Source organism: Danio aesculapii, chromosome 10 (genome assembly GCF_903798145.1).
Source record: "Danio aesculapii chromosome 10, fDanAes4.1, whole genome shotgun sequence".
NCBI lineage: Eukaryota > Metazoa > Chordata > Actinopteri > Cypriniformes > Danionidae > Danio > Danio aesculapii.
In genome coordinates, this window is record NC_079444.1 from 36,559,555 (window position 1) to 36,575,255 (window position 15,701).

Below are 15,701 nucleotides of genomic sequence, written 5' to 3' on the forward strand. Positions count from 1 at the left end.
TAGTTATTCCAGTCGTGTTATTTTTTGGTATTTATCTTCTGGAAATCACTGAAGGCATATATTATGTTATCATAACGATCTAATGTGGCAATTTCGTACTACTGTGCATTTACACAGTGGCCATATTCATCTCTGTAAACACACGAAAACAGCACTAACATTATAGCAGACACTGTAAAAAGCTCATTCCCAGCCACTAGACTTTTCTGACAGGGTTTTCGAGTGTCAGAATGTTGTGGGACTGCTATACAGGATTATTAATATGGATTATAGATAGCGAAATGTAACTTTTTTTTTTTTTTTTTTTTTTTTTTTTTAAAAGCATGATGGTAAAACACGAACGTGGTTATGAATATATTAAAACATGTGCTTGTTTGTTGTAAAAATGACAAAAAATACAAATTTGTGGATCTCCTTAAATCCGGGTTCTGTTCTGGGAAATTTTCATTGGTTCCATTGGTTTCGAGTGTGGTGCTGAAAAATCTTCATTCGAAGAGCAATTCACCCCTTAGCCCCATGCCTTAAAGCTAAAGAGAATAGGGACACCTCTACCCCTTGATGTGAATGCGCAAAACGATGGGTAAGGGAAAGAGCTAAAGGTTAGAATTGGGATTGGGCCTTAATGTTTCATTGCGATTTGATAATTTGAGGAATTATTCAGTGGCATTTTTGATGGCTGGTTGTCGCGACCTATTGGTTAAATAATGTAATTGCTGCCTACAACTTTCATTTTTGAGCGTTGTTGAATGCATATTACGGTGATTTTATTCCAAATGTTATTTGGCTGTTTGTAACTTCATAACGAACTCAAAAGACTAAAGACTAAATCTCTTTCTTGATTTTTGTGTTTTCAGATTTTCAATGCAGCGATTCGAAGGATTAATAAACATGCAAATCACTATAATTTATACTTTATGTTGTGTCGGTGTTGAGATCCCGATCTTTTAATAATTAATTGTACAGCTGAATGCATTAATGCAGGCTAAACAAGTAGTGACAGAAAACACCTTTAATAACCTAAAAAACCCACCACCACATCCCGAATAACACCCCACAACTTTTTCCATCATCATTATATTTTATAGGAAAGCCTAAATGCTTTCATACATGTGATTTGAATGACGCGAGAGGCGATCTTTCTGCAGTTGTTACAAAATTAGGATTAATCTACAACAGTGGTCTCAAACTCAGTTCCTGGAGGGTCACAGCTCTGCTGATTTTAGCTCCAACCACGTCCAACTCACCCCTGCTTGAAAGTCTAGTAGTCTTGAACACTTTAATTAGTTGGATCAGCTTTGTTTGTTTAGGGTTGGAGCAAGACTGTGCAGAGCTGCGGCCCTCCAGGAATCGAGTTTGAGACCCATTATCTACAAGAAAAACAAAAAGTATTAATCCACAGGTCACGTGGGTTGTGATCCGTACAAATCGCAGACCGTGATCCATTACACCCATAATTATAATATATTTTGAAATATAATTTGTTACTGTTAAAGCTGAATTTTATGAAGTTTTCAGTGGGACTTGCCATATAATCAGTGTCAACAAAAGCTATTTTGCTTCATGTTATTGAGGAAATCATGATACATTTGTTTTATTCTTTGCATAGACAGTTCATCTATTTAAAAACTGAAAAATATACATCAGTGTCTTTCTGTCCCTATAAATAAATCCAAATGCATTGACTTTTGAACAGTAGTGCAGTTATGATAATCTCAGATATGTTTATTTATATATTGTGATTATTTGAATCAGAATATAGAACAAAACAGATAAGACAAAAGTGATGGAAGATATGCAAACTTAAAAACAGCAAGAAATCCTGCGAGACTAATATTGAGAAAGTAATATTACAAACAAATAATATGGGATTAGGACAGACCTCGACACAAAAATGTGAACATTATTCTTAATGCTGGATGATAATGAGATGATACTTGTAGGCCTGTCACAATAATCAATATGACTTATCGAACAACACATGGACATGACCTCAATCCTTTTTGGTGATGCAATATATATCGCCCACACATAAAATCCAATTTTAGCTGATTGCACAACATCTCGACCTCTATTGGAGGTGTCAGTATAGTTAAACACTATAGTGTTTACAATAAATACTACTATAATATTATAGTAGACTACTTATAATATTATAGTATATTATATACTATAGTATAGTTGATCTGGTAGCAGATATCGCAGCCTTTTATTTTTTATCTTGCACTTTTTGTTAACATTTATTATTATTTACATTAGCATTCTGATTCCAATGCCTAATTATTAAAATCACTATAATTAAATGAAATATTATGTGTTCTATGGAAGAGTGTACTTGCATCGTGATGATATTGTATTGTCATTCTGGCATTATTTAATAAGTGGCATGAAATGGTCTTAAAATTACATTAATATTGTTTATCGCAATATATTTTGGTACAATATATCGTACAACAGAGACATAGATATCGTGACAGGCCTAGATACCTGTACAGTATGAGGTGCTCCAGTATTAGTAAGAATGTCCAACGTGAGAACATGTAGATTGAGGTTACATGTGAAAATATCCCTGACTAAAGTGCTGTATTCGGTTTACAGGCCAGTAGTTCTCACTCTATAAAGAAACACTGTGTTTATGCCTAGACAGTACTGTGGTCTGCTATTGATTTATGGTCCAGACCTCATGTATACTGTAATACAAGTGCTCATGTTGTCACCATTGTCAGGAAATACCATTTTTGCAGTTTTATACTTAACAAAAAAATGCAAAGACGTGCAGTTTATAAACTAGCTTAGAATATTTAGCATTTTCAGATCCCCAAAATGCTGTTGTTGTGAACATAAAAATGCATTAAAAGTTTATAGAACGGGACGTCTGTAAAATCAGAATCTCCTCGATGATTAAATGCATGATGAAGATAATTTTGCTGTGGATGTCAAGAGTTTGTAATCCTTCAAACCCAGAAATATGTGTCTCACATGATCATTCACGCGCTTAGTCAGATGCTAGTATTTATATGTGGGATCCTCATACGTGGCTCATGAGATCCACTTTCCTGCAGAGTTTAGCGCTAATCCTGATCAAGCTCAAGCTAGATTCAAACACGCTGGTGGGATCATCCTAGTCACAACCGCCAGTTATATTGGAACGCAAAACAATACAAGAAAGATGGCTTTTGATGGCTAGTCAATGATAAACGGTCTGTATACGGATGCAAACGTTCTAGCACGTTGGATAATATAATTATTAATGCACAAGAGCCTGCTTTTCTGATGGAAGTGACCACAAGGTGCAACCATACAATGCGTTTCAATGTTGAAAAAACGATTTACAAGTTGACAATGTACTTAAGCAACTCTGAAATATGGATTCAGATGTGAACTTGTCATTTGTCAAATAAACTGTACGTACTGTAACTGGTTAGGGATTTTTATGCAGGTTATGAAAGAAAACCAGCAAAATTCAACATTCAGACGGCAATAAAATCACCAACTACTTCCTGTAAATATTGTAAATCCCTGATGTTACCATCTAAATAGGGCTATAGACCAACTATAAACCTGGGGAAGGTTTTCATTTAGCAGCTGTTCATATGTTGCCAATAAAAATTAGTACTTTTTTTTTTTTTACATTATAGCCCCTATGTAAACCAAAAAAGACACTAAAATAAATATTCATAAAATTGGAAATAATATCATAAAAATTTATGATATTAAGATTTAATGATCTTAAGCTCATTGCATTTATATATCTGGTCCTCCTTTTAGTTTCACGCTGATGTATAGACGCGGCTTTCAAATGCTCCAGTCTCCAAGTATTTGTGTTCGCGCTTTATGAACAGTATTGGGGGAAAAGTATATTACAATTTAAAGCAACTTAAAAAAAAAAAAGTAGCTAAATATGTTACTTAGTTACTTTTTAATGTGAAAGTACGTGTTTTTTTTTTGGCATAATTTTTTTTTATTAAGGTAGGCTTAAAATACTGGAAAAAGATGCAATATAAATTATTTGTTGTTAAGTATTGCAATAACGATATTTCTTACGATATAACATTTCCCTAGAAAAATGCTATGTTTATTAGCTTTTTTTTTAAATCATTCATTTAAAATGATAATTAAAAAAATCATAAAAAACTGTGTCAAGGTGCTAGCATTTAGTCTTTGAAACGCTACGAATGAGTGAAAACCATGGCAGATATTCCGACTCTGATTGGCTGTGGTCATTTTCCTCTTGACTCCTGCCATTTTTATTTTGAGCTCTGGGCTCACCTTTGGGTCACTTCAGCTAATAGCAGAACAGCAACTACTGTGAAGGCGGGGCTAAAAATAGTAAGGCCCCATTTGATTGGTCAACTTTAGACAAACATATAAATAAATGTTATTTATCACTTGTCTTCGATATGTGTATTGCTTATATACTGTCTGACAAAAGTCTTGTTGCCTATCCTAGTTTTACGAACAACAAATAATAACTGGACTTTTAGTTGATTATTTGGTATCAGAAGTGGCTTATATGAAAGGCAAAGGCCTCTAGATTACGCTTATTTTACCGAAATAAAATCTCGTCATGCCTTGATTTTAAATTATTTAATTAGGACAGTAAGGTCTGACTTTGCTTAGACAAAAGTCTTGTCACTTAACAGAAATGATGTACAGTATAGAATATAAAGTCATGGTCCAGTGGAAAAAGAATGAAGATTGTGTATGATTCCCATGAGCTTGGAGGACTGCATCCATACATCTCTGCAATGACTCAAATAACTTATTAATCGTCTTATTAAAAGTCATCTGGAATGGCAAAGAAAGCGTTCTTGCAGGACTCCCAGAGTTCATCAAGATTCTTTGGATTCAGCTTCAATGCCGCCTCCTCCATCTTACCCCAGACATGCTCAATGATGTTCATGTCTAGTGACTGAACTGGCCAATCCTGGAGCACCTTGACCTTCTTTGCTTTCCGGAACTTTGATGTGGAGGCTGAAGTATGAGAAGGAGCGCTATCCTGCTGAAGAATTTGTCCTCTCCAGTGGTTTGTAATGTAATGGGCAGCACAAATGTCTTGATACCTCAGGCTGTTGATGTTGCCATTCACTCTGCAGATCTCTCACACGCCCCCATACTGAATGTAACCTCAAACCATGATTTTTCCTTCACCAAACCTGACTGATTTCTATGAAAATCTTGGGTCCGGGTTCCAATAGGTCTTCTGCAGTATTTGTGATGATTGAGATGTAGAAACAGATGCTTTATTGGAAAAATCTGCCACTTTTCCAAATGATCAACTAGAAGTCAAGTTATTATTTGTTGCTTCTACAGCTGGGATTGACAACAGGACTTTTATTAGGTAGTGTTATTAGGTAGATAAATTGTGCAGCAGCAACCGTACTTACAATGTAATGCATGACTTTTTATCCAACACTGTTTGAGAAGAGTAGTGCAGAGAGGGGAAGCTATGGCCATTTGAGCCAATCACATTAATATCTGTCAAATGTCAGGCGGGGAAATTTCAGTACCGGAGTCGATACTTTTGATGCTACCATTATTATTACTGGCCTTTGTCTTTGTTGTTTAGCTGTCTAACTGTTTAATCTCCTGTTTCTAGTATCAAGTCTGTAGATTAGGGTCACAGATGATGAGTGGAATGGCAGGATGGGTTGATCAAGACAGGACGATGGTGTTGTTTGAAGCCACGTCTCTCAGGTTCATGGCATCCATACTTACTCCCGTCTCATACACAGGGTTATCAAAGGCAGATTCTTCAGTCATGTTGTCGTACGGTGGAGAAGATGACCCGGGGAGCTGAAGACTCTTACTTTGAGCTCTGTAGAGACACACACAAACCATAACTATATTAACAAAAAACATTTAAAACAGTAAGCACTTTTATTTGCCCTTGCAACTTACATTGAGATACAGAGAAAAACCATCAAGAGCAGCATCAGCACCACTGCCACAGGGATCAGAACCGCGATGGCAATGTTCACGCCTTCCACATCAAACTCTGAATCAGCAGCTATAATAAACAGGACAATTAAAAAACATTTAATGATGAAATAAGTTAAAGTTTCAGTGATAAATGACTTGATAATGCTAGAAATAGTTTCACCGTTCAGTCTGTGTTGTTCAGTGTTTCTTGAGGAAGCTGAAAAGCACAGATGACAACTGTTAGACACTTGATTCATTAAACAGTTCTTCAAATATCATGCAAGATGTCACCTGCACTAAAGGGGGTATATTAATATTATTATCAATTATTGACTATTGTTATTATTATAAAACTAGGAATATACAATAATTTGTTGTTGTTGTTGTTGTTGTTGTTGTTGTTGTTATTGTTGTTGTTGTTATTTTTGTTATTGTTGTTGTTATTATTATTATACTGTACTAAAGGAGTAATCATTAGAGTCTCTAAGTATAATAATAAAAATATCTCTGTTAATCTTATTTAATAGAAGTGTTTTGTTTAATGTTTGTTCTAAAAGCAGCCAAACTAACTTTCAATTAACGTTCAAAACTAATGGTTTAAGTTAGGTTAAATTATAAACTACATTATTTGTTAATTTCATTTTAAAATACTTAAAGATAATTATTTTAAAATATGCTTGCCAGTTCAGACCTTTTATTTACCGAAGACTTTATGTAAACAGAATGATTTGAACAATTTATGCCAAGGATTTTCTGATAATATAAATATCACAACCACTAACATATTATAATATTATGACTAATGCTTAAGGATGCTGAAAAACAATATCATCTTATGTGAAATCATGTATATATTTTTTTACACTAAAGAAAATAGTGCTTTAATATTTTAATAATAATAATAATAATAATAATAATAATAATAATAATAATAATAGTAATAAACATCATTGATGTTATTAATATTTCTATTTAATTGCAGAAAATAGATTTTAATTGAATTAATTTCCTTTCTTACAAATTTAAAAATGGTAAAATACTTCAAAAAGAAAAAATATATAAAAATAAATGAATAATAAATTCACATTTTATTGGTCACATATGGAGTCATACACAGTATGACATGCAGTGAAACGCTTAGACAACCACTCATGAGCTTAAAATAAAAACAATAACAACAAAATAATAATAACAACAATAGAATCTAAATTATGGAGAAAAAGAAGTTATACAATAAAAAATAAAAGCAAATAAAAATTATTTAAAGACTTTCAATAATATTATTGATAATTGTTGATAATGTTATTAATAATAGTGTGGCACAGTAGCTCAGTGGTTAGCACTGTCCCCTTACAGCAAGTAGGTAACAGTTTCGAGTTCCAGCTGGGTCAGTTGGCATTTCTGTGTGGAGTTTGTATGTTCTCTCTGTGTACACGTGGGTTTCCTCCAGGTACTCCGGTTTCCCCCACATTCCAAACACATGTGCTATAGGTGAATTGGATGAACTACAAAATTGGGTGTAGTGCATGAGTGTGTGTGAATGCGGGTGTGTATGGCTGGAAAACATATGCCAGAATAGTTGGCGGTTCATTCCACTGTGGCGACCCCTGATAATTAAGGGACCAAGCCGAAGGAAAATGAATGAAAGAATTAATTAATTAATTATCCATAATATAATTATATGTAATAGCATATACTTAATACTTGTAATTATTTTATATATTAAAAAATTTTAAATACATTTTCTAGAAGTATTACATTTTTTCATCATAAGTACATAATTTTTTTAAAAATATACATGTAACATAAAAAGAATTAGTACAACAAATAATTTTCGCTGAGAACTTTAAGTGTTTAGTTCCCACCTCTGCACATAGGGGGCGCAGCGCTCCACTCAGACGGATGACCAGGTAGGCAGTGGACAGTAGCTTCACCCTGAAGCACATAACCCGCCCTGCAGGTGAAGCTCAGGGTCTCTCCTGCCTGGAAGAAGGCTTTCTCTGAACTCTGGATGGCCGTAGAGGGAGCACCAGGATTACTGCATGGCTCATATCTCTCAGCTAAAACACAAAACAAACAAAGTCTCAGGCTGCGTCCGAAATTGTCTACTACTTGAGTAGGTACTAACGTTGCATTTGAGTTTGAATTTACTACAGGACCATTAGAAAAGTACATTCTATAGCAGCAGTGCCCAAACTTTTTCATTTCAAGAGCCAAAAACTAAATATTAAACTACAGTATTGCACATTAGTTGCAATTGGTCATTTTCTAATTTATTGAATAATATTTCAAAATAAATAGAAAATACGACTATAAATTGTATTATCTAATGTAGTATAACTTGAATGGAATGATAACTTATAGCAATAAAAAATCAACAATCACATTTATAACACAGTGGCGTTCAATGCTGAATAGTCAAGCAGAATCTGTCTGACAGTGTGTACGTTTTAACAATCTTATTAATTTACACCATTTAATTGAAAAATTTATTTTCAGATAGCTTTTAACAACAAAACAAACGTTGACAATCTCTAAACCATCCCCATCATTCTCACTCTCTTTTCAGATTGGGAGTTTTGAAGTTGTATTGGAGTTGTTCTACACTGATACAATATAACACCTGATTTTGATAGAGAGTTATTGAGTTAGTTACCGCAGAAAAGAAATATATAATTCTGCTAAAAACATTCTTTTAATATCAGGTTTTTCCCGTGTTCGCGTGGGTTTCCTCTGACTGCTCCTATTTCCCCGACAAGTCCAAAGACGTGGTATAGGTGAATTGGGTAGACTAAATTGTGTATGTGTGTGTATGGATGTTTCTCAGTGATGGGTTGCAGCTGGAAGAGCATCTGCTGCTTAAAACATATGCTGGATAAGTTGATTCATTCCTGATTAATAAAGGGACTAAGTCGAAAGAATATGAATGAGTGACTAAAAATCAGATTTACTTACAACATTTAATTAAAACATTTCATTTTTTTGTAGCTCAGCAATAAAACAAACAAAAAAAATTACGTCTAATTAGAAATGATGATCTCTTTTAAAGGCATTCGCCCAAACCCTCTTCATCCTTCACACTTTCTCCTCAGATGAGATAGTGGACCAATTCAAGGGATAAAATTGGCCAACTTTGGGAATCTCTGCTCTAGTCTATTATATGTGCTAACCCGAACATCCACTAGATGGCAGTAGAGCATAACAACTGAAGCCAGAATAGCTTCAGAGTTTAGTTTGCATTTCGGTCACACTTTAAAAAATGTTTCATTAGTTATTGTTAGTTTATATATTTACTAACATGAACTAATAATGCACAGTACATAGTCATAGTTCCAGGGTATCCGTGGGGTCTTAAAAATGGCTAAAACTTTTGTCTTGTAGGTCTAAAATAATTCAGAACAGATCTTAATTTTTCTTTGTTTATGTAAAAAGCAAGAAGGTCGCTGGTTCGAGCCTCGGCTGGGTCAGTTGGCATTTTTGTGTGGAGTTTGCATGTTCTCCCTGCGTTCGCGTGGGTTTCCTCCGGGTGCTTCGGTTTCCCCCACAGTCCAAAGACATGCAGTACAGGTGAATTGGGTAGGCTAAATTGTCCGTAGTGTTTCCCAGAGATGGGTTGTGGCTGGAAGGGCATCCGCTGCGTAAAACGTGCTGGATAAGTTGGTGGTTCATTCCACTTTGGCGGCCACAGATTAATAAAGGGACAAAGCCGAAAAGAAAATGAATGAATGTAAAGCTACCTGATTGATCCAACACACATCCAATCACCCACAAATACATCTGAAGTGTTGTGCATACTTTACATTTAGTTTTTAAAGAGTTTTTATGTTGTTAATTAGGTTTAATAGGTATGTTGCAACAAATATATGTATATATATACATTAAAAAATAGCGTTTAGCCCTATATAAGTCTGAAAATTCATTCTTCGTGGTCTTAAAAAGGTCTTAAAATGTTAAATTTGACTTTGTGAGACCAGCAGAAACCCTTAGTTCAACATATACTAATGCATTATTAAAATCCAAAATCAGGCTTATTAACATTAATGCACCGTGAGTTAACATGAACTAACAATGAATGACTTTATTTTTATTAACTAACATGAACAAATACTGTAATAAATGTATTGTTCATGCTACTAGTAAATGCGTTCGCTAGCATTAGCTAATACAAATAATGTTGTAAAGTGTTACTTGTATTTCTTATGCTGAATGCTAATGGTAATGTTCCACAGATATGTAATACAGATGTTTGTTTAATATAAAACTTGATATATATACTTAACGTACGGACACATTTGGGCAGTTTTTCACTCCACTTTGGGACTGCAGTCTCTCTGCCATAGCAGATTAGCACTCCAGGGCCAGAAAGCGAATATCCTTTGTTGCAGATGTACTCGATAGACGATCCCACAGCATAGCGAGAGTCGGTTACCATTCTGCGGCTGTTTTCCACCAGTCCTGGATCCTCACATGACATAACTAGACAAAGGATATAAGCACACTGTTAAAAAGTACGTGACACTGAAAAATGGAGAACTAAGAGATGAGAGAGAGAAAAAAACATTATATTGAAACTGAAATGTTTTCCAAAGCAGAAAAATGATTTAAAATATTTTAAAATGAATTAATATTTTGTTGTTTTCACCAGCCTATAATAGTACACCGTAATTAAAGATATTAATATAACAATGTCATATAAAATGCAGAATGATGTCAACTTTCAGGGTGGTTAAACCAATAACTTTTTCCAGTAATAATAACAATAATAATAAATTGTATTTTTATATTATTATTATTATTAAATATTTGTTTATAAATATTTAATTTAACAATGTAATCTAAAAGACTGAATGGTATGTCAAAATCTTCAGAGTTGTTAAAACAATACATTTTCTAATAATAATAATAATAACAACAACAACAATAATAATAATAATAATAATAATAATAATAATAATAAATTGTATTTTATTATTATTATTATTATTATTATTATTATTATTATTATTATTAAATAAGAGATTTTTGGCAGTACAATATAACTAAGATTAAAATAATAATATAAAAAATAATAATATAATATAATATAATATAATAATAATAATATAAAAGCAGAATTATGTTAAAACCTTCAGGGTGGTTAAAACAGTAACGTTTTCAAATATTAATTATAATAATTATGTTGTATTTTATAATAATAATAATATTATTATTATTATTATTATTATTATTATTATTAATAATAATAATATTATTATTAAATAACATATTTTTGGCACTGCATTAAAACTAGGAGTAAAATAATATTTATAAGTATTCAATGTTTTAATATACTGTTAAAATTATATTTCAAAACTTGTGGTTTATAATAATTTTATAATAATTTAATGTGAATAATAATATAATAAAATACTACATATTATTTTCATTTGTATAAACGGCTAAATATTATGTGCAGATGTTTTGGCAGTAAACTATAAAAGTCTAAATGATATTTTAAAATTGTAAAAAGTGTTTATGATAATCAGTTTACATTAGGGCTGCATGATAAAAAATTGAGATTGCGATATTTTGTTTTTGAGCGATATATGTTGCGATATGAATACAATTTCACCAGATGGCTTAAATCGCTCTATTTGAGGGGGGGGGGGGGGGGGTTCATTAGTTTAGAATGATTGCGTTGATTTTTATAAGGGTGTGAATCATGTATAATAAAAATTCTAAACATATTTTTAAGCAGAAGAATTACAGAGCGAAGAAAAAAACTAAAAGCAAAAGATAAAGCTTTGTGGTTTTTCTGGAGAGTCCAATAGTATTCAGGTACAGAAATTGAAATAATGAAGGATAAAATAACACTGTATAGTCTTCATTGTATTAATAATTCAGTAAATGTATTCTTCTTAAATCTTACAAATGTTGCATGTTATTGTTCCTAAATGTTTTTAACTCTCATGAAAATCCTTTATAACACATGCAAATGCTAAATTATATATTGCCTTAGTTTACATGCTGCATCATCACAGTGAGCTTTTAATACATATTGACCAAAACTCACCAGTAGGTGGCAGCTGACCTCTAAACATATGCACTCATTAAGAGTATAATAATAAAGTTTTCTTTTAATGATCTGGTGTGACCTTTAAGTCTACAGTTAGCTCTTACTCTTCTCACAGAGGGGCACGTCTCCGCTCCACGTCAGATCCCACTGACACATTAGGATCTCTGAACCCTGCAGCCGGAAGCCTGGGTAACACTGATAGGTAATAACTGTGCCATGGGTCAGGTCAGGGTGAGATGTGCTCTTCCAGCCATTCAGGATTTCTGGCAGCTCCGCACAAGTGTCGTTACGTGCCACTTCTAGTGTTTGGAGGAAACAAAAGCACACGGATTTGGTGTTTTCCCTATTTTTACTAATACATTTTGCTTGTAAATAAGGCTGCATTGAGGAAACGGTTGGCCATCTGAGATACTGCCAGACACAGACACTGCCAAACAGGATGGCACCTCTATTGCTTGTTCAGACAGTTGCTTTTCTAAGATGATTCATTTAGCAATATACAAGCGCAGACGTTTCAATAACTGATGAGTGTTTCATTTTGCTCAAATGCCATTAAAAAACTGCCTCTTTCAACTTTATGTAAAAATCCAACAACTTATTTATCAATGCAGTTCAACATCCTCAAATCCTATTAGGCTTTCACACAGAATTCTATATAATTTATTGTTCAAATCCCATATCTGTCTCCATATGAATAACTTTTGCAGTCAACTTTCTTGGTAGCATCTGGTGTAGTATTACAATTGCTTACATGAGTCTCTTGAACGTTTTGACAAAAGAGCACCAAGCCATTTAAAAGCCAACATGTTGTAGCTTGTTGGTAACATGTTTTAAGAAGTTGTCACCATTATTTTAGTAGGATGCTAATATATTTAAACAAGCTGCTAACATGTTTCTAATGCTATTCGTGCTGTTAGCATGTTTAGTGTAATTTATTACAATGAAAGTTCGTTGTAAGATTATTAGCATGTTTTCCTACATAAAAACACTGCATGTTTTGAAAATGAGTATGTTTTAATGTTCAAATCCCATTTCTGTCTTCGTATGAATGACTTTTGCAGTTTTGTAAACTTACTTGGTAGCTCATCTGGTTTAGCATTACACTTGAATACACAAGTCTCTTAAATGGTTTGACAAAAGAGCACCAAGACATATAAAAGCCAGCATGTTTTAGCAGGTTGCTAACATGTTTTAACAATTTATCAACATTATTTAGTAGGATGCTAATATATTTAAACAAGCTGCTAACATGTTTCTAATGCTATTTATGCTGTTAGCATGTTTTAGCGTAATTTAACAAAATGAAAGTGCGTTGTAAGATTGCTAGCATTTTTCCTACATCAACACACTGCATGTTTTGAAAAGTACAATTTATTGTTCAAATCCCATATCTGTCTTCATATGAATGACCTTTGCAGTTTTGTAAACTTGCTTGGTAGCTCATCTGGTGTAGTATTACAATTGAGTACATGAGTCTCTTGAATGGTTTGACAAAAGAGCACCAAGTCATGTAAAAGCCAACAACTTATTTATCAATGCAGTTCAACATCATCAAATCCTATTAGGCTTTCACACAGAATTCTATATAATTTATTGTTCAAATCCCATATCTGTCTCCATATGAATGACTTGTGCAGTCAACTTGTTTGGTAGCTCATCTGGTGTAGTATTACAATTGCTTACATGAGTCTCCTGAACGTTTTGACAAAAGAGCACCAAGCCATTTAAAATCCAGCATGTTTTAGCAGGTTGCTAACATGTTTTAAGAAGTCGTCAACATTATTTTTGTAGGATGCTAATATATTTAAACAATCTGCTAACATGTTTCTAATGCTATTCGTGCTGTTAGCATGTTTTAGCGTAATTTAGCACAATGAAAGTGCGTTGTAAGATTGCTAGCATGTTTTCCTAAATCAACACACTGCATGTTTTGAAAATGAGATTAATTTATTGTTCATATCCTATATCTGTCTCCATATGAATGACCTTTGCAGTTTTGTAAACTTGCTTGGTAGCTCATCTGGTGTAGCATTACAATTGAGTACACAAGTCTCTTGAATGGTTTGACAAAAGAGCACCAAGCCATGTAACAGCCAGCATGTATTAACAGGTTGCTAACATGTTTTAACAATTCATCAACATTATTTTAGTAGGATGCTAATATATTTAAACAAGCTGCTAACATGTTTCTAATGTTGTTCGTGCTGTTAGTATGTTTTAGTTGTAATTTAGCACAATGCAGCGTGTTGTAAGATTGCTAGCATGCTTTCGCTCATCAACACACTGCATGTTTTAAAAATGAGATTAATTTATTGTTCAAATCTTATTTCTGTCTCCATATGAATGGCTTTGCAGTCAACTTGCTTGGTAGCTCATCTGGTGTAGCATTACAATTGAGTACACGAGTCTCTTGAACGGTTTGACAAAAGCGCACCAAGTCATGTAAAAGCCAGCATGTTTTAGCAGGTTGCTAACATGTTTTAACAATTCATCAACATTATTTAGTAGGATGCTAACATTTTTAAACAAGCTGTTAACATATTTCTAACACTATTCGTGCTGTTGACATGTTTAAGCGTAATTTTAGCACAATGAAAGTGCTTTGTAAGATTGCTAGCCTGTTTTCCTACATCAACACACTGCATGTTTTGAAAATGAGTATATTTTAATGTTCAAATCCCATATCTGTCTCCATATGAATGACTTTTGCAGCCTTGTAAACTTGCTTGGTAGCTCATCTGGTGTAGGAATACAACTGCGTACATGAGTCTCTTGAACGGTTTGACAAAAGAGCACCAAGCCATATAAAAGCCAGCATGTTTTAGCAGGTTGCTAACATGTTTTAACAAGTTGTCAGCATTATTTTATTAGGATACTAATATATTTAAACAGGTTTCTAACATGTTTCTAAGACTATTTGTGCTGTTAGCCTGTTTTAGTGTAATTTAGCACAATGAATACGCGTTGTAAGATTGCTAGCATGTTTTCTTACATCAACACAAAGCTACTATGTTTTAACCCATTGGTATTCAAACATTTGTATTTAATACTTTTCATGAACATGAGTTGTTAAAAATACAAACAATGTAAAATAATCAGCAGATAGAATATTCTTACCAAAGAAATGAACTACAAAGCCGTTGTTGTATCCGTAGACATTGGATGCTGGATCAGACTGAAACTGGATGGTCACATCAGCCGTGGAGGTGTAGAGTCTGAACCGAGGGAGGAAACCGCTGTACTGGCCTAGGATGTTGGCTGTTAGGTCATCACCATCATAAAAGGTTAGCAGGTCATTCTTCCCCAGATGAAGACTAATACACAACACACATAAACGCACACCATTAATGTAGGTCTGCTTGCTTTGAAGATCTTATTGGTAGATGCTTAATATGCTAAAAATGTTTTGCTTTCCACAAAAAAAAAAAAAAATGCAAGCTTAAACCTATTTTTCCCTTTTTACAATATGTAAATAAAGTGCATCTAACCTAAAGAGTGTATCGGCTCAAAATACCTCACAAATAATGTTTTATAACTATAACATAGATATATACACTAGATATCGCATACGGACCCTGAGCATGCGTCAATAGTGCCGCCACATTTGTACAGTGCTCCCAGGACAAAAGTCATTCTATCTGAAGATGCTGGACTTTTGCGCTGCGTACGGGTGTAGCAACGAGCAAACAAAGAAAACAAAGCATAAAGGTGGAACATTTCATAGGTA

General features: G+C 33.6%; 1 protein-coding gene across 1 annotated transcript in view; it reads right to left on the reverse strand.

Moving 5' to 3' along the window:
- Positions 1–5,652: 5,652 nt before the first annotated feature.
- The window catches only part of sez6a (seizure related 6 homolog a), a 100,603-nt gene continuing 90,554 nt past the window's right edge, over positions 5,653–15,701 (reverse strand). The window contains exons 10-16 of the mRNA XM_056467591.1: positions 15,092–15,288; positions 12,079–12,273; positions 10,204–10,395; positions 7,785–7,979; positions 6,101–6,136; positions 5,899–6,007; positions 5,653–5,815 (exon numbers count right to left, since the gene is read on the reverse strand). Coding sequence (XP_056323566.1) covers positions 5,653–5,815; positions 5,899–6,007; positions 6,101–6,136; positions 7,785–7,979; positions 10,204–10,395; positions 12,079–12,273; positions 15,092–15,288 — 1,087 coding nt within the window. The remainder of the gene's footprint in view (positions 5,816–5,898; positions 6,008–6,100; positions 6,137–7,784; positions 7,980–10,203; positions 10,396–12,078; positions 12,274–15,091; positions 15,289–15,701) is intronic.